We start from the raw sequence: 23,583 nt of genomic DNA, 5'->3' as shown, positions 1-23,583 counted from the left end.
CTGTTTTCCGGTGCTCTGCAATCATGCTGTCTTCTGTTTGTTTTTTTCAGTAGTACGATTCGGAGAATGGAGACCTAAATTCTCATTATAGAGAATATTCTCTATTATGATTCATAGTTTAGTCCAGATAGATAAGCATAATTATGCTCCTGTAGTCATAGTATAATCATAATTTACTTATGTTTTGGTAGATTAAAGCACTAGCAGATGGATTTATTTTAATCTTCCACAGGATCCATTTTTTGCAGAGACGGTTTTCAGATTTGAATAATCCAGGTCCAAATAATACTAAATAATTTTCCGATAGAATATAAACTGTATGAGGATGGTAACCTTTGTCTTTCTTTTTCACTGATGTAACACAGGAGCTTAAAACACTGTCTAGCACATAGTAGAGGCTCATTAAATTTTATTAAATGAATGAATGATTAATTGATGAATAAATTTCCAAGCTCAATTACTGCATGTCAGGGCTTCTGGTTAAACATTTTGAATTGAACGCACACATTCACTTCTACCTCCTTCTGAAACAGCAATAAAATGACATTTATTTAAGGGGCATAAATCCAGAAGGACAAGAAAATAGGGAGAGGAAACAATAAAAATAAAGTTTTAAAAGTGGGAACCAGATGAACAGTTGGTAATTTACTTAGTACACGAGGGAGAGTAGAAACCTAAGCTAAAGATGCAGAAATGGTCAGGAATTGCAAGTATCATGTGCCACTGGAGGTAACTGGTGCAACTGAAGCTCAAAACTGGAAGATCTGTATCAGAAGCCATTGCACTCCCAGATTCTCTTCTCTACCCTGTACAAGTAAGCACTGCCCCTCTCTTACTTGGCAAAAGACTGAAGGTTTACTCTGGAGAGTTTGAGGGACAGCTGAGGTAGGGATCCAGTGATGTGCTGGTGCCAGCTTATACCAGTGAAATCTAATTGTTAGACATGACTGAATTATTAAATCAGCAGTAGCTTGAAACGGACCATGGTAGGAGTATTTAACACTAAGGAAATTGGCAAATGCTGCAAATCAGGCCCCCCTTCTCTCCCCTGAACCAGTTTACCAGCACACCGCTGGGAGTATTATATTGGAAACAGAGTGAAGAGTCCAAATACTGAATGGTGAAACCTCCCAGCCCACTATCCCTGTTCAGAGGTCAGCTAGGCTTGTAACTTTCAGGCAGGAAAATGGAAGATTCTTTTCTGGGGAAACTAAGAAAGAATATAGATGCTGCATTTAAGCTCTCCCAGTGAAAAAACTGAACCAGATTAACCTACAGCAAAGCCCACTATTTTGCAAAACTTTCAGCCAGCTTTTGAATAATTATAGTCGTATTAACTGGTCTTCCTTGTAGGCGTATGGATATAAGCCTATCACTGACAGCCTTATACTTCAGGACAGATCTTAAAATGTTCTTTTTGATGATGAATGCAGTGCCATTCCTCTTCAATTTGTCCTTCTTGGCACAGTAGACCATGATTGTCCTATTCAAAATGGCCAAAACTAGTCCATTTCAGCTCACTAAAGTCTAGGATTGGAAACCCTGGTGGCATAGTGGCTAAGTGCTATGGCTGTTACCCAAAGGGTCACCAGTTCGAATCTACCAAGCACACCTTGGAAACTCTATGGGGCAGTTCCACTCTGTCCTATAGGGTTGCTATGAGCCAGAATCAACTAGACGGCAGTGGTTTTGTTTGTTTGTTTTTAATGTCTGGGATATTGATCTTTATGCATTCCATTTCCTTTTTTGACCACTTCAGTTTTCCTAGAGTCATACTTCGTACATTCCACATTCTGATTATTAATGGATGTTTGCAGCTGTTTCTTCTCATTTTGAATCATACCACATCAGCAAATGAAGATCTCAAAAGCTTGACTTCATGCACATCACTGAGGTCAACTCTACTTTGAGGAAGCAGCTCTTCCCTAGTCATACGCTGAGTGCCTTCCAACCTGAGGGTCTCATCTTCTGGTGCTGTATTAGACAATGTTCTACTGTTATCCATACGATTTTTTTTTTTAGAAGTTGATGGCCAGGTCCTTCTTCCTAGTCTTTCTTAGTTTGGATGCTCTGCTGAAACAGGTCCACTGTGGGTGACCCTGCTGATATTCGAAGTACCGATAGCATAGCTTCCAGCATCACAGCAACACACAAGCCACCGCAGCGTGACAAACTGACAGAGGAGTGGTGGATCTATTAATTATACACCATTGTAAATATTCTAGAAAAGCCCTATTATTATTTGTACCTAGAAATTAAAAAGGAAATGTACTGAAGTAGAAACAATAAAAGATAGGCACTCATTGGGTGCTCTCAAAGTGCATAGCTCTTTATGAACTAGAGAACAGAATCTTGTTAAAATTACTTATGTGTTTTAAAATGCTTTTAATTAGATTATTTGCCATAATTTTGCATATTTATATATTATTGATATTATAGATGTAATTGGGAACTCTTTAAACAAGTGGAATACTATGCAGACATTAAAATGAGGTAGATATGTAATGATATAAAAGTAACTAACACATTATTAGCTTTTTAAAGCTGATTACAGAACAGTTCAGTATTATGATATGGTTTCATCTGTACTTTTAAAGATATATTTTATATACTTGTATGCTTATAGATAATTTCTGGAAGGTTGCAAAAGAAACTGCTAGAGTGGTTATTTCTGGGGAGGAGAACTGGAGAACTTTTTCTTTGTATATCATTTTGTGTGGCTGTGTGTACATAGCTTTAATAATAATAATAAACAAATCAACTTAAAAATTCCAGATGTGTTGGACATGTAGGTAAGAGTTCTTACTATTTTTCTTTTATAGAAGTTTACTTTGATTAGCAGCAGACATTGAAGGAACCTAGTAATATTGGTGACACTGATTTAATAGCTTTAAAACTTAACCTTGTCTTAGAAAACACTTGATGGTATTTTTAATCTTTAAAGGTTTTTTGGGGGGGGAAGATGGTGATTTTATTGTATTAATTTAATGAAGTAATTAGGTTAATATAGTAAATATTTAAGTTCTATTAAAAATGTGTTAATTTGCAATTAAAAATTAAAACTGTATTCAAGAGTTTTCTAGCCACTTAATGTTAGAATAAGTAGATAAGGAAAAAAAATGTTCTGTGGTAGTTAAGTTTTTTTAGTAAGGCTGGATTATGCTACATTTCATATTTTTCAGTGCTGTAGTTTATATTACTTTTTCAGTACATTAAAACTTATGCAGTGAAACTGAATAATGGCAATGTTTTTATACCCTTTTATAGCCATTTCTTTTTCATAACCTCCCCCTATTTCCTGTTAGCTAAACTATAAGCACCTTTCTGTTAATTTATGAAAATTATTGTTGAGATAACACATTATCACTGATCTGTATGGCACTTTCAGCATGTTAAAAACAAAGGTCCAAGCAACATAAAACACATCAAAATTCATTAATGTGGTATTGATTATTTTTTGGATAATTAATTTTATTGCAGACCCTTGAAAGAGATAATGAGCTGCAAAGGGAGAAGGTAAGAGAAAATGAAGAAAAGTTCCTTAATCTTCAAAATGAGCATGAGGAAGCACAAGGAACCTGGAAAAAACATGTAGGTTTATTAAATAGTAAACTATTAAAATATTTTAGGTAGTTATAGACATTTAAAATAACTATTAAAGTCTAGGAAAATATTGCAAAAATAATACAGGAATAAAGGCAGACAGATTTTCTGCTTGCACTCCTGTTTCCAAAGAAATGAATGCTTTTTAAAAGCTAAATTTAATAAAATTTACTGTAATGTTTTCATTCATGGAAGACCACATGTATACAAGTTTTTTTGTGTGTATGTGTGTGTATAATTTGAATGACCTCTGATGTGACAAAGAAAAATTAATTCTTTGCAAAACCATGGCATAGTATTTTATTAAATGATTAAAGAAATATATAGGTAATATTGTTAACTGATATATTTAGCTTTCCCCAGCAGTTTTGCTGAGATATATTAAAGCCATTTTACAGTAGTCAAGTTCTGTGATACTAACATTTTATCACAAGAGTTTGTTATAAACTTTAAGATATGTTATAAACATGGCTATTTCCTTAAACCACATGTATTTATTTTATGCTAATATTAAACTTTGATGAAGTAGATAATAATAGTGTAAAGTGATGCTAAATAAAGTTGTGAAATATAAAGGTTCACTTTAAGGATTGGTGGATACCAAAATTGATTATTATATTTTAAGATCTATTTTCATTGCCTTTCAATTCTATTGAATTAACACAATAGAAAGTCAATATTTATGAGTTTATTAAAGCTATATTTTGGGAAAGTAAGATCATATTTTAGATTTTTATACAAATGGCCAACAAGTGTTAATAGTATCTCAAATACCAGACTGATAACATTTTCTATAGGTGATTTTTGTTTGATTTAAATTATATAAGTAATTCTTGATTTTCAATTAATATGTTCTCATTAATTTATGTTAGAGAGATAAGTCTTCACCAATGATTTTGATAAGCTTTACCTAATTTTTAGAAAAATTCTGATATAAATTAATTGTATCAGAATACTTAAGGATATATCTGATTAAATCAAATTAAATAGTCTGTGATTAACTGTATCAGAATACTCAAAAATGGTTAGTAATGGCGAAACTAGTAAAAAAAAAATGAATCTTTTGTAAATGCAACTTTTTGGATATTTGATATATGGTTTTTCACATTTTATAGTTTATTATTAAGCAACAGGCATAGTAATCTTCATTTTAGCTTCATCTAATCCACATTCCATCCCAACTCCTTTTTCTCATCCCCAGTGTATTTTTCTGTTAAAAAAACTGTGGAAATACTACTGTCAGGATAAAGAAAACTTTATAAAGTGAAAAGGGAATATAAACTTCAATATGCCAGCTATAACCACCCCCCCCCCCCCAAAAAGGAAAAAATCAGTTGAGCTAAGAAAATGAAACATTCATTTTCTCTGGTGAGGTCAAAATCATGCCCCTCCTCTAAGGAAAAAAATGATTGAAGAAAATAAACATTCATTTTCACTGGTGAGACCTCAATAATATATCTGATTTGTTCTAGAATTTTTAGATTATATAATCATTTTACTGCCATAATGTTTTAGTATAGTCGAAGAAGAAAATGCTGTTTTGGTTCTATAAGAGTTTTCTTGAATTGGCGAGGGGGATTCAGATCTATCCTTTAATTGTTTCTACCTCTGTGTAAGTTTTTCATCATTCTTGAATGAAGGAGAATTACAGTATGGCTAAGATGAGGTCAAGATGGGTTAAAAATAATAATAAAGATACTGACAAAAATAAGTTAGAATCACATAAATTGCTCTTTTGTATTTGGCCCTTCAAAAAAAATAAACAGTGAGAGAAAATACTGTACAAATATGTAATAATACTATTAAATGATATATTTAAAATTCAATGAAGTATTATAAAGAACAGTGTTATCTGTATCTGTTTTGACTTTAGCTAGTTAAGTGCTCATTCTCAACTCTTCCCTATCCCATACTATTGTCATTCCATTTAAGAAAGAATGGGAAGAATCACAGAAGCATGAAAATTTTCATTTTCAAGAGTGATGAATAGTCTGCTCTGAATAAAACATAGGATATGTGGAATGTGACACTGGAAAATTACCGGTGTTTATTTTATAGGTAATGGGAAGCCATTGAGAGTTTTTTTTAAGCAGAGAAGTGATGTAGACAGAGCTGTGTTTTAGAAAAACAACTCTAAAAACAGTATGGAAGATGGCCATATGGAAAGAGACCAGTAAGAATAATATTGCAGTAATCTAACCATGAGCCTGTGAGCATGTGAATTCTGGCAACAGTAGTAAGAACAGAAAAGAGAGATATATACAGGAGGCATTTGGGAAGTAGAATTGGCAGAGTTAGAGACATTTTGTATATAATGGATATTGAAGGGGAAAAAGAGCTATAACCCTGAGATTAGTATAACTAGTAGAATGATAATGTCATTAACTGACATAAGGAATGTAAAAGGAGAAGCTGACTTGGTGAATGAAAATAATTAATTTGGGAACTGCTGAATTTATAGTGCCTGCAAGCTTGGACAAGATATGAATCTAATTTTGGGAGAGAGGGTGGCGAAAGAGATATAGATTTAAGATTTATTAGCATAAAGATGAAATTTGAAGCTATAGGGGTAATAAGATGGTCTATAAAGGAGTAGACAAAAAGAAGAGGGCTAAAGAAAGAAAGCACCTTGGGGAATGCCAGCATTTTCTGAAAGGGGAGCTGAGAAAGGGAGGAGGATAAAGAGAGAGTAGTACTACGGAGGTCAAGAGAAGAGGCTGTTTCAGTAACAGAGCAGTCAACAGTCAAATGCTACGGAGCTGCTAAATGGAATGAGACCTGAAGAAAACCCTTTGGCTTATTTGTGAGTGGTATTAGAGAAAATGATCAGTAGAACAGTTAAGGCAGAAGTCAGGTTGTTAAGGAGCGATGAGAGGTTAGAATTTGAAAATAACAAGTGTAGACTATTTTAAGAAATGATAGAGACAGAGTAGTTGGGTCAAGGAGGAAAAAGTTAGGAATGTGAGAAGAGCGTACTTGTAAGCTGAGGGGAAGATCCTGGTATACTGGAAGCTACTAAGAATAGGCAGAAAAAGGAGATAATTGCTAGAGCTAGGACTTGGGGAGATAGGAAAGAATGGGATAAAGAGAGCCCATGGAGGGTTTAGCCTTGGAAAAGAAGTACCTTGCTCAGTTAGGTTTAAAAATGACTAAAAATAGGTTCGATGAAGGAAAAGTAATTGGTGAGTGCATATGTGTTAGCCTATATAAGGAATATTACACACATTTGTGGTAGGAGTTTTAAAATCATTTAAGAGAAAGCTTTATAATCTTCCATGAGAAAGGGGTATTCTTCCTCCTCAGTGAAACTTACTTTGTCTCATATTTGAGGTTCTCATGAAAGAGTACCCCTTGGTTTATGAGATTTTATAGCCAGTGAGAGCCCCATTTGTAGATGTAAATAATTAAGTTAAAGTGTCTGTTTCAATTGTGCTTAGTGCTCAGTACTCTTCCTCTAGTTGAATTAAAATCTGTGTATCCAATTTGCAACAAGAAAATAAACCTTTCAAGAAGCAATGAAGGCGTAACTTCTATAGAACTTTTATGATTAAAAAATTTGATCATTTTTCATTTGTAACAAGAGGTAGTTTAATGTGGTAATTAAGAACACACCCCTTAGATTTAGCTTTTGATTTAAATCCTGACTGCCAATTTATATCCATGTGGTCTTGGACAAGTTGCTTGACTTCTGTGGGCCTCATATTTCTCACCTGCAAATCAGGGATAAAAATACTTCAGAGGGTTTTTATGAGTCAGAAATCATGTTTATTAGTACTCAACACAATGTGTGGTACATAGTAAGCATTCAATAAATGGTAGCTTTTAATATTAATAATTACTTTGGGATTTTTTTACTTACTATTTGACAGAACTTGTGTTAGTATATTCCCATACAAGCATATTTATAGTTAATTTTGATTAAATTTTATAACAGGTTGAAGAACTTAATGGAGAAATTAATGAGATTAAAAATGAATTATCATCACTTAAAGAGACTCATATTAAGTTACAAGAACATTATAACAAAATATATGATCAGAAAAAGTTTGAGGAAGACAAGAAGTTTCAGGTAAAAGTCAAGTGTTTTGGGGGCGCAAAACTGTCAAAGAAATTATCATCATCACTGAAGATTTTCCTCCTGCTTTATATTTTCAGTTTCTCGACTTTAAAGAAAATGAGTGTAAGCAGGTGGTCTGTAATACATTTTTAGTTAATTTTTGTGTACACTGTGAGGTAAGGGTTAATGCTCTTTTTTTATGAATATAGATTTCCAGCTCTTCCAGCATGCACATATGTTGAAAACACTGTTGTTTTTCCATTGAAGTACTTTGGTACCTTCATTGAAATCAATTGACCAAATATATGTAGGTCTATTTCTGGACTCTTTATTATATTCCCTTGATTATATGTCTACCTTTAAAAAAAAATTTTTTTAAGTCAATATCACACTATCTTTATTAGTATAGCCTTATAAGAAGTCTTAAAATGAGGAAGTGTAAGTCCTTCAATTTTGTTCTTTTTCAAAATTATTTTGTCCATTTTAGGTCCTTTGCATTTCCATATAACTTTTTGAAGCAGTTTGTCAATTTCTAAAAACGTCTGTGGAATTTTGCTTAATATATAGATCAATTTGGGAAGAATTGACATATTAAAAACATTGAGTCTTCCAATCCATGAATATGGTTTATCTATTTATTTAAGTATTCTTTAATATCTCTCAGCAATGTTTTGTAAGTTTCATTGTACAGGTCTTACAAATATTTTCATTTATTCCTGAATACTTTGTGTCTTGGGATCCTATTGTAAACAGTATTTAGGTTTTTAAAAAATTGTTCATTGTTATAGTAGTTTTTTTGTTGTTGAGCCTTGGGTCTTCTATGTACATGATCATGTCTATGAATGGAAGGCTGTTTTACTTCTTTTCTATTCTATATGTATTTTATTTCTTTTTCTCAACTTATTACATGAGATACACAACCTTCTAATACAATGCCGAATAAAAATTGTGAGAATGGACATGATTGCCTTGTTTCTTATCTCAGATAAAGAGTAGTCTTTTACTGTTTCTTATGTTAACTGTAGGTTTTCATATATCTCCTTTACCAGGTTGAGGAAGTTCCCCTCTATTCCTAGTTTTCTGAGTTTTGATCATTGAATGGGTGTTAAATTTTGTCAAATGCTTCTTCTGCATCTATTTATACGATCATATTTTTCCATATTCTGTGAATATGGTGAATTGCATTAGTTAATTTCTGAATGTTAAAATAACTGCATTCCTGGGATAAACCCCAGTTGGTCATGATGTATTATCCATTTTATATATGCTGGATTTGATTTGCTGATTTGTTAAAAATTTGGCTTATTAATTATGCTTCTTTATGTTTCTAATCATTACTTCACAGCAGGGGTCATCAACTTTTTTTCTGTAAAGGGACAGGTGGTAAATATTTTGGGTTTTGCAGGCCTTATATTCTCTGTAACAATTACTCAGCTCTGCATTTGTAGCATAAAAACAGCCATAAAACAATGTGTATCAAATAGGCATGGTTGTGCCAATAAAATTATATTTACAATCACAGAGAGTAGGCTGGATTTGCCCCACTGGCCATTGTTTGCCAACCCTTGCTTTAGAGTTTAATTTATCACAGTATACTTTCAAATAATATTATACCAAATTCTCTGAGAAGCTTAAAACAGTATATTCTCATTTTCTTCTTCCTGTTCTTTGTGCTATTATTGTCATACATTTTACTTCTACGTGTGTTATAAACCTCACAATATATTGCTATTTATTTTACTTTAAACAGTCTATTATCTGGTAAAGAAAATAAAAAATAAAACATCTTTTATATTCACCCCATATTTATCATTTCTGACACTCTTCATTCCTTTGTGTAGATCCATTCCAGCTAATATCAAATTTCTTCAGCACTGAGAACTTTAACATTTCTTTCAGTGCACATCTGCTGGTAATGAATTCTCTCAGCTTTTGTTTGTCTGAAAAAGTGTTTATTTATCCTTCATTTCTTAAGGATATTTCCACTGCACATAAAATTCTGTTGTTGTTTGTTAGGTGCTGTCGAGTTGGTTCTGACTCACAGCAACTCTTTGTACAACAGAACAAAACTCTGCCTGGTCCTGTGCCATCCTCACAATCATTGTTACGTTTGAGCCCATTGTTGAAGCCAGTGTGAGGATCATCTCATTGAGGGTCTTCCTCTTTTCACTAACCAGCTACTTTACCAAGCATTATGTTCTTCTTTAGGGACTGGTCCCTCCTGATAACATGTCCAAAGTATGTGAGATGAAATCTCACCATCCTTGCTTCTAAGAAGCATCCTGGCTGTACTTCTTCCAAGACAGATTTGTTTCTTCTTCTGACCCAAAAACCAAACCCACTGCCGTCGAGTTGCTTCCGACTCATAGTGACCCTATAAGACAGAGTAGAACTGCCCCGTGGAGTTTCCAAGGAGCCCCTGGCAGATTTGAACTGCCAACCTCTTGGTTAACAGCTGTAGTACTTAACCACTACATCGCTAGGGTTTCCGTTCTTCTGACAGTCCATGGTATATTCAATATTTTTCACCAACACCATAATTGAAAGGTATCAATTCTTCAGGCTTCCTTATTCATTGTCCAGCTTTCACATATGAAGGTGATTGAAAACACCATGGCTTGAATCAGGTGCACCTTAAAGTGACATCTTTGATAATTTTTTTCTTTCATTAATTTAAAGATGCCATTTCATTATTTTCTTGGTTGCATTGCTTTTGGCAAGAAGTCTTGGACTATTATATTTATACCTCTCTTTATAAGTGTCTTTTTATCTCTGGCTGCTTTTAAGATTTTTCTTTTATTACTGTTTTTCAGCAATGTCATTATGATATGCCTTAGTATAGTTTTCTTGGTACATATCCTGTTTGATATTTGTTGACTTTCTTGGATCTGTGGCTTTAGTTTTGATCAAATTTGGAGAATTTGTAGTCATTGTTTCTTAAATATTTTCCCCCTTCCTCTCCTTTTAGGACCTCAGTTACATATAGTTAGACTGCTTGATGTTGTCTCATAGGTTACTGAGGCTCTGCTCATTTGTCTTAGTCTTTTTTTCTCTCTCTCCTTTAATTTGGATTGTTTTTATTGTTATAGCCTGAAGTTCATTTATTTTCTTTCCAACATGTCTAGACTGTTCTTAAGTCCAAAAAACCCATGATTTAAAAAAAAAAAAGTTTCAGATACTGTATATTTCATCTCTAGAATTTCCATTTTTTGTATCTTTCATTTCTCTATTCATTATGTTCATGTTGTTCTTTAAACCCTTGAACATTTATAATAACTGTTTAAAGTCCTTTGCTAATTCCATCATCTCTGTCATTTCTGTTTTCTTCTGTTGATTTTTATCCTGTTTGTAGATGACATTTTCCTGCTGCTTTACCTGTCTAGTAATTTTTATTAGATTAAGACATAATTTGCATTGCTGATTGATGGATTTTTTAATCATCCTTTTAAGAATGTTGAAGTTTGTTTTGATAGGTAGTTAAGTTCATCCTTTTTGAGGCTTTTTTTTAAAATTGTGCTTTAAGTGAAAGTTTACAAATTGAGTCAGCCTCTAATACAAAAAGTTATACACACCTTGCTATGTACTCCTAGCTGCTGCTCTCCCCCTAATGAGACAACACATTCCTCCTGTCTAGCATGTATTCCTAGTGTCCATTCAACCAGCTCCTGTCCCCCTCTGCCTTATCTTGCCTCCAGATAGGAGTCGGCCACAGAGTCTCATGTGTCTACTTGAGCCAAGAAGCTCACTCCTCACCAGTATCATTTTCTATCTTATAGTCCAGTCCATTCCCTGTCTGAAGAGTTGACTTCAGGAACAGTTCCAGTCTTGGGCTAACAGAGGGTCTGGGAACCATGACCTCCAGGGTCCCTCTAAGTCTCAGTCAGACCATTAAGTCTGGTCTTTTTACGAGAATTTGAGATCTGCATCCCACTGTTCTCCTGTTCCATCAGGGATTCTCTGTTGTGTCCCCCGTCAGGGCAGTGATTGCTGGTAACCAGGTACCATCTAGTTCTTCTGGTCTCTGGTTTATGTGGCCCTTTCTGTCTCTTGAGCTCATCTTTACCATATGTCTTCGGTGTTCTTCATTCTCCTTTACTCCAGGTGGGTTGAGACCAATTGATGCATCTTAGATGTCCGCTTGTTAGTGTTTAAGACCCCAAATGTTGAGACTTATTTTTTAAACTTAAGAGAAAGTCTAGAATAGCCTTTACTCTAAGCATCATGGTTCATACCTACATGATCCTTTAGGGATTTCTACTGGTGTTCAGTAAGGTCTCTTCACACTGGTTGGTTGGAACTCTGACTTTACCCAGACTTACAGAAGCTCTGGAGATTGTTCAGCTTACAGCTCCCTTGTAAATCTTCATAGACTTCTACTCCACTCATGTCCAGCTTATTATTCAACAACAGGCTGGATATGCATACTTATGGAGCTCTTTTTCTGTATAGGTCCCTCAGCTTCACTACTCTGTACAGGGCAGACCTTACAGAGTAGGAGATTTTTGAGCTGGATTGTCAAGAATAAGTAAGCATTTTCTAGTTAAAGATAGTACTTCAAGCAGATTGAATAGCAAGGGCAAACAATCAGAAATGTGAAAATATAGGGTGCCTGGCAATGCAATAGCAGGAGAAGAGATTAAAAATATAGACAGAGGACTATAGATGACTGTGTATTCCATTCATAGAAGTTTGTTCTTGACTCCACCATTTGGGGCTTTTAAGCAAAAGATCATTTAGGTGATGATGTGGGTAAACTGGAGTAGGACAAAACTAAAGGCACAAATGCCAGCTTGGAGAGCACTGAAAAAGTCCAGACAGGACATACAGTATTAAACTGTTTAGTATGCACAGATGTAGCTTGAGAGTGATAAATGGCAAGTAATTCCTGTGCCATCTAATTGCTTATAGAAATGAATATAGACATATTCATAAATAAATCTTTCAATGCATATTCTTTTTTCAAAATGAAAATAGCCTTTTTTATTAGATTATAAATCATATATTTTCATTTTAGGAAAGGTAGACGATATATAAACTTCAAAAGAAAAAAGTGAAGATCACCTGTAATCCTATCACCCAGAAATAGTGATCACTAAAATTTTGTTATACAACCTTCCAGAGTTTTTCTATACATGTGTCTGTATAGAAACACACACACAGACATTCATATACATGGACTTTTTTTTTTTTATTGTGCTTTAAGTGAAAGTTGACAGTTCAAATTAGTCTCTCATACAAAAATCTATATACATGTTGTTATGCAACCCTAGTTGCCCGCCCCACATGTGACTGCACACTCCTCCCTTCCACCCTGGACCTCCTACGTCCATTCAACCAGCTCCTGTCACCCCTGCCTTCTCATTACATGGACTTTTTAAAAACTAAAATAAGATTATATTTTCTGAGATGTTTAATAGCCCCTTTCGTAAAATTTTCTAAATACTGGTTATCTAAGTCAGTAAAAATATATCTATATCACAGTTTCCATTGTGTGAATGAGATGTGCTATAATGAATTTTTCTACTCCCTATTTGTTTTGGGGTTTGGATTTGTTGAAGACCCTTGTACAAATATCTTTTAGTACTTTGTGATTATTTCTTTAAGATAAATTTCCAGAAATCATATTGCTGAGTCAGAGAGCTTGCAGACTTATAATTTTGACACATACTGGCCTCCAAAAAGATTGCCTTCCAGGAAGTTGTACCAATTTATCCTCCTACCAACCATGTATAAAATACCTGGAAATCTAAATGCTCTTAATACTTGCTTGTATCAGTTTTAATTGGCATTTTTTATTACGTTAAACGTATTTTCAAGTTTGTCAGTTATAGCTCTTCTTTTGCGAATTATATCATTCCATCTGCAATTAAAGATACTCAAGTCTCTCCCATTAAGAAAGTAAATAAACAAAAAATCTTTTTTGATCCCATGTTCATCTCAGAACACCCTAAGTCTTTTCTATCCTGTAGAGCCAAGTTTCCTCAAAGAGTGGTCTAATTCCATACGCTTCTTCTCATTCATCCTCCAACATTGGGCAACCCACCTATGCCTGTCCACTCCAATAAAACTCAGTTCATCTAAGATCGCTGAACTAGATCACTTGTAGTTGGTTGTGATGAGCATTCTTTTTAAAATGAAACAAAATGAAGCAGCATAGAAAGCATTACAGTGTATCACAGTAAGTGCAAATATTGTTTAGTGCACTTATAGGTCTTAAAACATTTCTGATTGGGGGTTTCAATCAAAGAAATTTGGAAACATAATCCATTCTTCATGCTACAGCCAGAATGGTCTTTCTAATCCGATCATGTTATTCATTTCTTGTTTAAAACCCCTCAGTGACTTCCCAGTGTCTTCCTGGTAGAGTTGAAAGTCCTTAGCATGCTGTATTAGGCCCTTAATGACCTAGACCCAGTTTACCTCAAGCCTCATTTCTCTCCTTTCTTCCAACATGTAAGATCACTGAACTAAATCACTTGTAGTTCCATGAACAAGCTATAATATAATCTTGGTTGCTTTCAGACATCTGTATATGCCATTTGTTCACCCTAGATTGCCTTCTTGCCCCTATTTCTCTATAACTCCATAGCTTATCTCAGGTATATTTAGCTATCACCTCTGAGAAGGCTTCTTTGATTCCCCAAAACAGGCACAGGACTGCTCTTGTATGTTCCTATGTGCCAGTATTTATCTCTAGAAGAACATGTACCAGTTTTATTAAGGTTGCCTTTTATTTCTTTTCCTATCTTCCCTACTGGACTGTAAGTTTTTTGAGAGCAGGGACTGTATTTATTTAATCATTGTATCTCAAAGCCTAGTGCAGTGCTTCACATGTAATATGCGCTAAATATATTCGGGGAAAGAAAGGATGTTGAATTGATTCACTGTTTTAAAGATACATTAAAAAAAAAAAAAAAAACCAAACACTGGAAAACATTTGCCTGCCACAACTACCTTGTTTTTAATATAGGGCTTTTTCTTTTATTATATATAATGCGTGGTATTTGTAAATATAATAATGTGATATGCATATTTGAAAGAAAACATCTAAGGGCCCTCATTCTGCTTAACTATGATTGACTATATAAAATAAACTTAAAATGATCTTGTTATAAAGAATAGTATATATTAAACTTGTTTTTAAAATCATTTGGCCTTCAAACAGAAATTCCTGAATGGTTGAATTGAAGCACAGATTCCACTCTTGTCAGCAAAGTTTCCTCAAATGTTTTATGCTTTTTAACAGTCTGCTTTTACATAAAAGGAATCTTTTCCATTTTGCATTAGAATGTTCCAGAAGTAAGTAATGAACACAGTAGAATGTCAGCTGAAAAATCAGAAGACACCACCATACTCACATATAATTCTGGGCAAGAAATAAGGGAAGAAAATAGTGTGAATTTTTGTTCAGATACTGAATACAGAGAAAAGAAAGAAGGCCCGCCTAAAGAAGAAATCATTATAGAAGGTAACCTAAGATTGTACTGATGTTTTCTAATTTATATATTGAGTCTTTTTTTCCCCACAAAGTATCAGCCATCAATTAACACAATTATTTTGAGTACCTGCTTTATACAAAGCACTGTGCAGGGCCCTCTAAGAAATTCGGGTAAATATAAATTACAATCTTCGCTTTGGCGACTTTGTAGTATAGTTGGGAGAAACACTTAACTTTTCATTTGTATATGCCTTAACAAAACAAGCTTCCTTCAAGCTTTTCTTTCGTCAATATTTTTAGGGAAAATATACATTTCTGCCTCCCCTGGTTGGCTTTTTGCATTCTGGTTTCTGCCTTCACCACTTTGCTGAGAATGTCTGGGTCACCACTGCCTTCTGCTAACCAGATCTAGACACTTAGTTCAAATGACCCTTCTGTAATCTTTGAAATAATTTACTAGTTCTTCTGTCTTGAAAAAGAGTTGTTTAAAGATGGCACTGATTGTTCAAAGGTGTTTAATCCTAGCTAAACAACCACTTGGTGGAGATGTTGTAGAGAGAATGATTGGGCTAAAAAAGCCCTTCAAGTCCTGCAAGTTGTATTCAGATTATCTTATCTCTACAGAAAATCTGAAATCTATGGTTAGAACATATATGAATAAAATTAATGTCTTGTTTAAGTAGATATTCTATATGCTTGTCCAAAACTACTGCAGAAATTTAAAATATTCACGGGGTGTATAATAAAATGACGACTGTCAGTCTTGAAGAAGCCAGTGGTCAATTTCTAAGTATATATATATTACTATGTAGAGGGACCTGGATAGCAATAGAAATTAGAGTGTAAACTGTTAGGGTAAATTATTTTTTTATATGATTAGCTATGTGTTTATATGGAATTGTGCTGTATGCCCAAAAGGAAGCAATAGGCTAGAAATAAAAAAAAAAAAAATTTTTTTATAATCCCTCAAATTATTTCCTTTAAAAAAAAAAAAAAACTTTTGCTGTTATTAAGTAAAAAGTTAATATGGGTAGAGCCAAATATGTAGCATGCTAAATATATGCTTGTTATAATAAAGTGAACTCAATATTTAGGTAAAATTGGTATCATTAACATTTGTGTAATTACTGGCTAATGAAACACTTAAGGCTAAGTAAGTCAGAATTGACTCAGTGGCTCACAACAATAACAATACATATTTTAATAAAAATAGGGATACATATTTTTTATAAAGGCAGGCTTTAGTGTATAATGGAAACCCTGGTGGCACAGTGGATAAGTGCTATGGCAGCTAACCAAAAGGTCAGCAGTTCAAATCCACCAGGCGCTTCTTGGAAACTCTGGGGGGCAGTTTCTGTCCTATACAGTCACTATGAGTCGGAATTGACTCAATGGCAACGGGTTTGGTTTGGTTACGAGTTTTAGTGTATAATATATAATTTTATTATAATTTATAATATAATTATAAAATATATAATTTTATTATAATTTTATTATGTTCTCATGACAGATTTACAGCTTCTCGAAAAAAGTTGCAAGAATGAAATCATTACTACTGTACCTCAGGATGAAAATCAAAGTGAAATCTCCCTAAGCAAAGTACTCTGCACAGATAAAGAAGTAATTAGCCAAGGACAAACCTTGAATGTTCCTGACTTTAGAAAATCAATTACTACAGAAATAAAAGACAAGTTGTGCTTGGAAAAAGACAACGGATGTACAGAGTTTCAATCACCAACTAGTCTTATTTTAGTGGCTGATACATCAATAGAAACAAAAATGATACACCTAGAAAGTATGGGCGGATTAGACAGTCACCATCCAGATGTACATCTGGAGGCTGAAAACCACAGATCATGTGACAGTATTTTAAATGACAATACAAATCATAATAAAGATGTTTCTGAAAACGAACCATTCAAACAGCAATTCAGATTGCTTCCCTGCACTCAAAAAAGCACTGCAGAGAGGGTAATGACAAATACTGACCAAACCAAAGCAGAGCTGGATTCATCTCTAGATGTAAAAGAGAAGCCTGTTCACTGGGAGAAATGTAGTTTACATAATTCAAGTAGCGTTATGTTAGATGATAAACGATGTAAAACAAAACAACTGTTACGTACACAAAGTGAGTGCGGCATATTGCCACTTAAACAAACTTTAGATTTTCAGCAACTCTGTAATGATACTTCAGAAAAAGCTCAACTAAATATTCCCTGTGACACAGCAAACAGTTATCCCATTTCATATGCTGCTTTCAGCGATAATTTGAAACTGCTTGAAAATTCAGATAAAAAGGTTAGTATTGTGCCTATGTTGGTGAAACCCAACTCAAGCCCTGGGAAAAGAACTACACGGAAAAATCTGGATGCGCAAAGCAGTCAATTTAAGGACTGTTTGGAACGTCTAGAAAATAACATGACTATTCCCCATCTTCAGATTGACAATGAAAATATACATGCTTCACAACCCAAAGATATGAAAACTGCTGTTTACAGGAAAACTTCCACAGAAATACAGCTTTCCAGTAAAGATAGTCAGATTGATGAGAATCAGATAACTGAAGCCACGAAAAATGACCTCTTCCTTCTTGTGAATGTTAATGAAAGACAGCATTCATTATTAAATAATACAGAGAAAACAGAGTCGTTAAATGACATCGTCTCAGAAAAAATTTATATTGAAGGACAGCTGGAAGAGTCACGTTCATTTCACATAAAGGCATCTGGAGATTCAGTAAACACAAGTGGAATGTCAGCCTTTGATCTTTCAACTTCAGATAAAAAAACTGAGAAAACTCCAGTATACTTGAATTTTTTAGACCCTGGTACTTGGTCAAAAGTAAATCAAATTGAAAGTCAAACAGTGAGCACTTCAGCTTCCAGCATTCTTTCCTCGCCAAAGGAAAGACCAATAGGTCCATCTGAAAACAAAAAGATTGTTTCAACGACACTTGGTAAAAATACTGGTGTGGATGAAGTCAGGAAGGGTGTTATTAGACCAGGTAAGAAAATAAGATTTGAAACAAGGTTATGTTTTAATTCTTAAAATTTGTTTTTACCACTTACTATTTTTGGTAAAAGATCTCCAAACAGATTTTAAAATAAATACTTTCATACTAAGTGTTTTGGCCTAAGCCTGTAATATCATATAAACATCTGTATTTATAAAAGAAGGAAAGGTTTTATTTGAGTAGCAATGGATTTTTTCCCCCACGTAAACCTGGGCCACTATTATCCAACTTGTATTGTGGTACAACTGCATTTTGGGAAACGAAAACTTTTTTTCATCATCAAGGGACTGAAAATATGAAAACAAGAGATCCAGGTCCTTAATTTTACATTAGGAACAACACCTAATCTCATTCTTGTTTACTTTCTGGAGCAAATGCTGTGAAGTAGTTGATAAGGCTTCTGCCAGTGAGCAAGTTTATTCCTTTTCTATGCTCTCAGCACCCTTAAAAAAACAAAAACAAAAAACCTCCTTTACTCAGAATCACATTTTAGTTTCTCTCCTATGTAGTCACCTTCTTCTCCTAATCCCCTTTCCTTAATTTTTCTATTTTTATCTGTCTGTTCACCAGCACCAACTATGACCAACCCAACTCACTTTTTGTTTTACAAGTAGTACTTAAGTATAACACTAATACATTTCATTCCACTCCTATTTGCCACTGTTTGAAATGCTTTAAACTTAGTACCTTAATATGGGCCTATATGAATATGTTCAAATGTTAAATACTTGAGGGGCTATTCTGTTCTTAAAAACCACCACATGAAATGACATTATGTCCAAGTTTTGCTTTAAAATACTCTAGAAAAGAAATAGTGGCAGTAGTAAATAAATGATGAGTATTGATGCTGGGTGATGGGTACATTGAGGTTCATACTCTTTATTTTTTTGTGTATTTGAAATTTTTCGTAATATTTAAAAAAAACATACTACATATCATGAATAGGTGTTGTATAAATGTATAAAAGATAACAATGAGTAAGAGTTTAAGATGTATAATCATGTAACATGAGGAAAATGTTTCCTCTGCTAACACAATCTTACAAAGTTGTTGAGGTTGTCGAGGACACTCTTAGATTTTAGGAGAATTCTGCTGTTTTAGCAATGTATTAGAGACCCATTAAAGGAATGTAGATTACAGGGTAAGCTTTGCATGGTCATCAGACTTAATACAGGCTTCTTTTAAAAAGGAAATTGAGAAAAATACTTTAAAATGCTTAGGGACTACAGAAGAGTATATCTTGTTTACTAGCATCAAGGGAGAGGTAAATGTAGGGAAAATACCAAAACACTGTATAATCTCATTTCCCAAACTACAACTTTCCTAATAAAGTGTATTACTTCAGATTCCATTAATTACAGTTTGTCAAGTGCTGCTTCAGGGGCTGGTCTGATGTGTACCATTTTCTCACAAGTCCTTTCTTCTAAGTCTCAATCATATAAATAAGATGGAAGGGAATGTATCTAAAATACTGTAGAAATTCAACTTGTCAAATACTCTTAAACATACAAGTATCTTTTAGCTTTTAGAGTTGACATGTTTCTTTATATCATTTTACCTATTTATTGAAGCCCAGTGACCCCTTCTGGACTGCCCTTTGTGGGGCTTTTATTATAGCCAATTTCTTTATATTTTATAAATCCAACATTTAGTTATTTCAGACTTTTGTCATTAATCTGCACTGTTGAGATGTTCACTATATAAATGTTTACATGTGTGGACAATGCAGTAACCAGGGGAATAACATTTTATATGAGTTATAGCTTTAGAAGATAATTACATTTATACCATTTCATTCCTTTTAATGTGAAATTATAGTGAGGTTTTAGAAAGTAGCAATAATAAAAACTTGTTTGTTTTATGAAGTGGAATGCCTAAAAACAAAGCCTAGAAAAACTATATTCAGAGTAAAATGAAAATAGAAATTGTTACTTTTTAAATACAAAAACAGGATCAGAGAGAAACAAGTTCAGTCACTAAAATGAGTGCCTAGAGAATAAAATTCAGTTGTTGCCATTTCCTCTTTGTCAATCAGATACTACCAGCATTAACAGAGTTGCTGACACTTTGAATAACTCCAGTATCCATCCAGATCCCAAGGGAGAGCCCAGTGAAGAGAGGAATGCAACTGCAAAGACTTTTTATGATTCTTCTTTTCCCACAGAACACGTAAGTCAATTAAAAATATTGCCAAGCAGACCTTAGTGAGCTAATTCTACAGATATGTGTAGAACTGTACGCATCTGGATGCTTTAAGACCTAACTGATCTCCAAAATAATATCAAGAGGGCAACATGGCACCATTTTTCACAATTAAGGTTGATGGAAAACAGCAGGAAAAAGTCACAGTGTATAAATCAAAAAGATATAATCCGGCCTGTTTGGGGAAGGAGAGTGTGAGGTAGCATACTGTGTACTTCTATTTTTTGATCACCTAAATTTAGGAATAGTGGCATTTGAGCATTTAAATTTTTATTTTATTAAAGATGATGCCTTAAAATAATCTAATCAACTAAGTTCCACTGTGTTTAGTAGTGCTTAATTTCTACTATTTTTAGAAACTGATTATTGCAATAGAATAAATTTATTTATTTTAATTTCAATTAGAACATACAGTATGTGAAAGGGCTAAATATTCATATTGTGGCATGATAGTAAGTTTGGATTTGTGTATTAATCAAAGTATTTGTAGAGATTATATGGTTCAATGCACCTAACTACAGCTGACAATTTATTTGGTTAAATTTTTAAGTTTTGTATTTTAGTTTGCAGAACTTTACAGAGAACAAGGTTGTACTGTCAAAGTCTAAAAAATGACAATTACAGGCTCAGCGCTAATAAGGTATTCTAAAAAGGTTAGGAAAAATTACCTACTTAAAATTGCACTGGGACAGATTTTAAGATCACTGTGTATTTAAAATTTGAGAGGTGGACATTAAACAACTTTGTCATTAACACAGAGAGAAAACTATAGTACTAACACATCTTTAACAAATAACAGCTTTTATTTTCCTTTTTGAATAGAAGAACCCTCAAGTGAGGTAGCATATAGTCTTCCTGTGAGAGGGAGAGTTGAAACTAAAGTCAATCTACCTTTTTCACCTTTTCAGTGATTAAGCTCAACAACAACTTGGTGTATGCAAGTGTGTATCTTTACAAACAACAAAAAACAGTAAACCTGGTTTTGGGAAATCTAAGTTCTGACCTTAGCCAGTTGGGCAAGGCATAGAATCAAAGCAAAAGGGGAACTTGAGAGCATCAAGGCTAGAATCGTGTCTAACAGGTTGAATACTTACTTCTTAGATAGTTGTCCTATTTTCAAACAATTTAAGGGTATGATGGAAGTTCCACATCTCCCTTGAAAGTGCATTTTTTATCGTCAATATAGGGCAGTTCTTTGTGTCTAATTCCTAATGCTCTCCCTGTAGTTAATCTTGTTTTTAAGAATTTACATTTATAGAACTTGTAACGTTTCAGAGATTTTACAAATTTTATTCCTGCAGCAGTCTTGTAAGGTTAAGTAGTTATTTTTCCTATTTTACAGATGAGGAAACAGTGATACAAATGTGAAATAACTTTCTCAAGGTCATAAACACACCACCTGCAGTGGACCTAGCTAGACTAAGATGTCTTGCCTTTTATTCAGCTTTTGTAATAAAGAAAAAAAAAAAGTTTTCTCAAATATTGGTGCATTTAAAAGAAACTCAGTTCACTGGCTAGACATTTACTAGGAGCCCTGGTGACACAATGGTTAAAATGCTTGGCTGCTAACTGAAAGGTTGTAGGTTCAAACCCACCAGCTCTCCATGCGAAAAAAGACCTGGTGATCTGCTCCCATGAAGATTATGGCCTAGGAAACCCCACAGAGCAGTTCTGCTCTGTCACATAGGGTCACCATGAGTCGGAGTTGACTCAACAGCATATAACAAGTTCTTATTTCTACGTGCCAGGCACTATGCTGGGTGCTAATAATCAAGCTTAAGCTTGATTACCAATTAACATGTAATGTGGGACAAATTCAAAAGCAAATCTGTTCTTTTGCCTTGACTACTGAAAGTGTTGTTATCCTTGGATGAAATGGACCAACTCAGTCTTCTGTTTATGAAGCCTTTTAATTAACTGCTCCCTAAAATCTTAACATTCTTCTAAATCAGGGGTCTTCCAACTACAGCTGGCAGGCCAATAAGCAAAGTTTTGTTAGGGCACAGCAATACGCATTCCTTTACATGTCTGATTGCCGTTCCACCACCCATCTATCAGTTTGTGGTACTGTGGTGGCATGCATATTGCTATCATGCTAGAAGCTATGCCAACTGTACTTCAAATACCAGCAGGATCACCCATGGTGGACAGGTTTCAGCAGAGATTCCAGATTAAGACAGACTAAGAAAGATTTTGCAATCTACTTCTGAAAATTAGCCAATGAAAACCTTCTGGATCACAACAGAACAGTTACACTCGCTTGCTTGCTTTGGACACATCATGAAGAAGTTCTGGAGAAGGATGTTAGGTGAGGTAAAGAGTCCATGAGGGTGTGGGAGATACTCTGTGAGATGGATTGGCACAAAAACTGCAATGATGGACTTCGACATGCCAGCAACAGGATACCATAGGTCTAGGCAATGTTTCATTCTATTGTACATAAGGTCGTCAGGAATTGGAATGGACTCAGTGCCAGCTATTTATGGCTGCTTTTTCGCTACAATGGCAGAAATTAAGCACTGCAACAGAGGCCTTTTGACTCACAAAGCCCAAAATATTTACTATCTGGCTCTACACAGAAAGTCTGCAGACCCCTGTTCTAAATGAAAGCAAATGAATTATATGTACCAAAAGGATGAGAAGTTCTTTATATTTTTCAACATTTCACACACAGTCCACGCCAACACAGTTAAACTCAGGGCAGGTGTTATGTGCCGATTCATTCTCTCCCAATGGTTCAGAGTTACTTTTTTGCTTTTGGAGGGGGCGTTGGGCGGGTAGCCTGCTGCAATCTTGATTATATCCAGCAGTGAGGATGGGAGAGGGGACCCAGAGTAAGCAAAGGAAGTCAGTTATTTCACACATCCAATGAATGAAGGTCCACTTCAATTTTAAGATACAACTCCAGGCTGAAATAAAAAGCACTAGTACTCTACTGAAGTGTAGCTGAGGCCAAAGAGCAGGTCTTTTGAATCAGGAGACTTTTTTAAAATAAGGAAAGGAGCAAGACATGTGCTTATGGCTCTGACAAAAGCTGAAATTTTACAGAAGAAAAATTACTCCTGTAGACTTCAGAAACAGTTAAGCTAAATAGAACAAGTTCTGTTAAGTGCAATCCTTAGCTACTAAGCCACAGTATATCCTTTTTCTTTCTACAGCCAAACCCTGCTCCTGCCTCTCCCACCTAGTGGGTAGGTAGTCAACGAGAAGGAAACTAAAGCATACGTGTGTAAAATGTCTTCCTTTCCATCATCAAAGTCGATGAATCAA

General features: G+C 34.4%; 1 protein-coding gene across 1 annotated transcript in view; it reads left to right on the top strand.

The window, feature by feature from the left end:
• The window catches only part of CCDC73 (coiled-coil domain containing 73), a 138,049-nt gene that overhangs the window by 112,130 nt on the left and 2,336 nt on the right, over nt 1-23,583 (top strand). The window contains exons 13-17 of the mRNA XM_049890836.1: nt 3,481-3,591; nt 7,538-7,672; nt 14,948-15,128; nt 16,609-18,102; nt 20,147-20,280. Coding sequence (XP_049746793.1) covers nt 3,481-3,591; nt 7,538-7,672; nt 14,948-15,128; nt 16,609-18,102; nt 20,147-20,280 — 2,055 coding nt within the window. The remainder of the gene's footprint in view (nt 1-3,480; nt 3,592-7,537; nt 7,673-14,947; nt 15,129-16,608; nt 18,103-20,146; nt 20,281-23,583) is intronic.

The sequence above is a fragment of the Elephas maximus genome, chromosome 7 (genome assembly GCF_024166365.1).
Source record: "Elephas maximus indicus isolate mEleMax1 chromosome 7, mEleMax1 primary haplotype, whole genome shotgun sequence".
Taxonomy (NCBI): domain Eukaryota; kingdom Metazoa; phylum Chordata; class Mammalia; order Proboscidea; family Elephantidae; genus Elephas; species Elephas maximus.
This window is presented reverse-complemented; position numbering and strand designations above follow the sequence as displayed.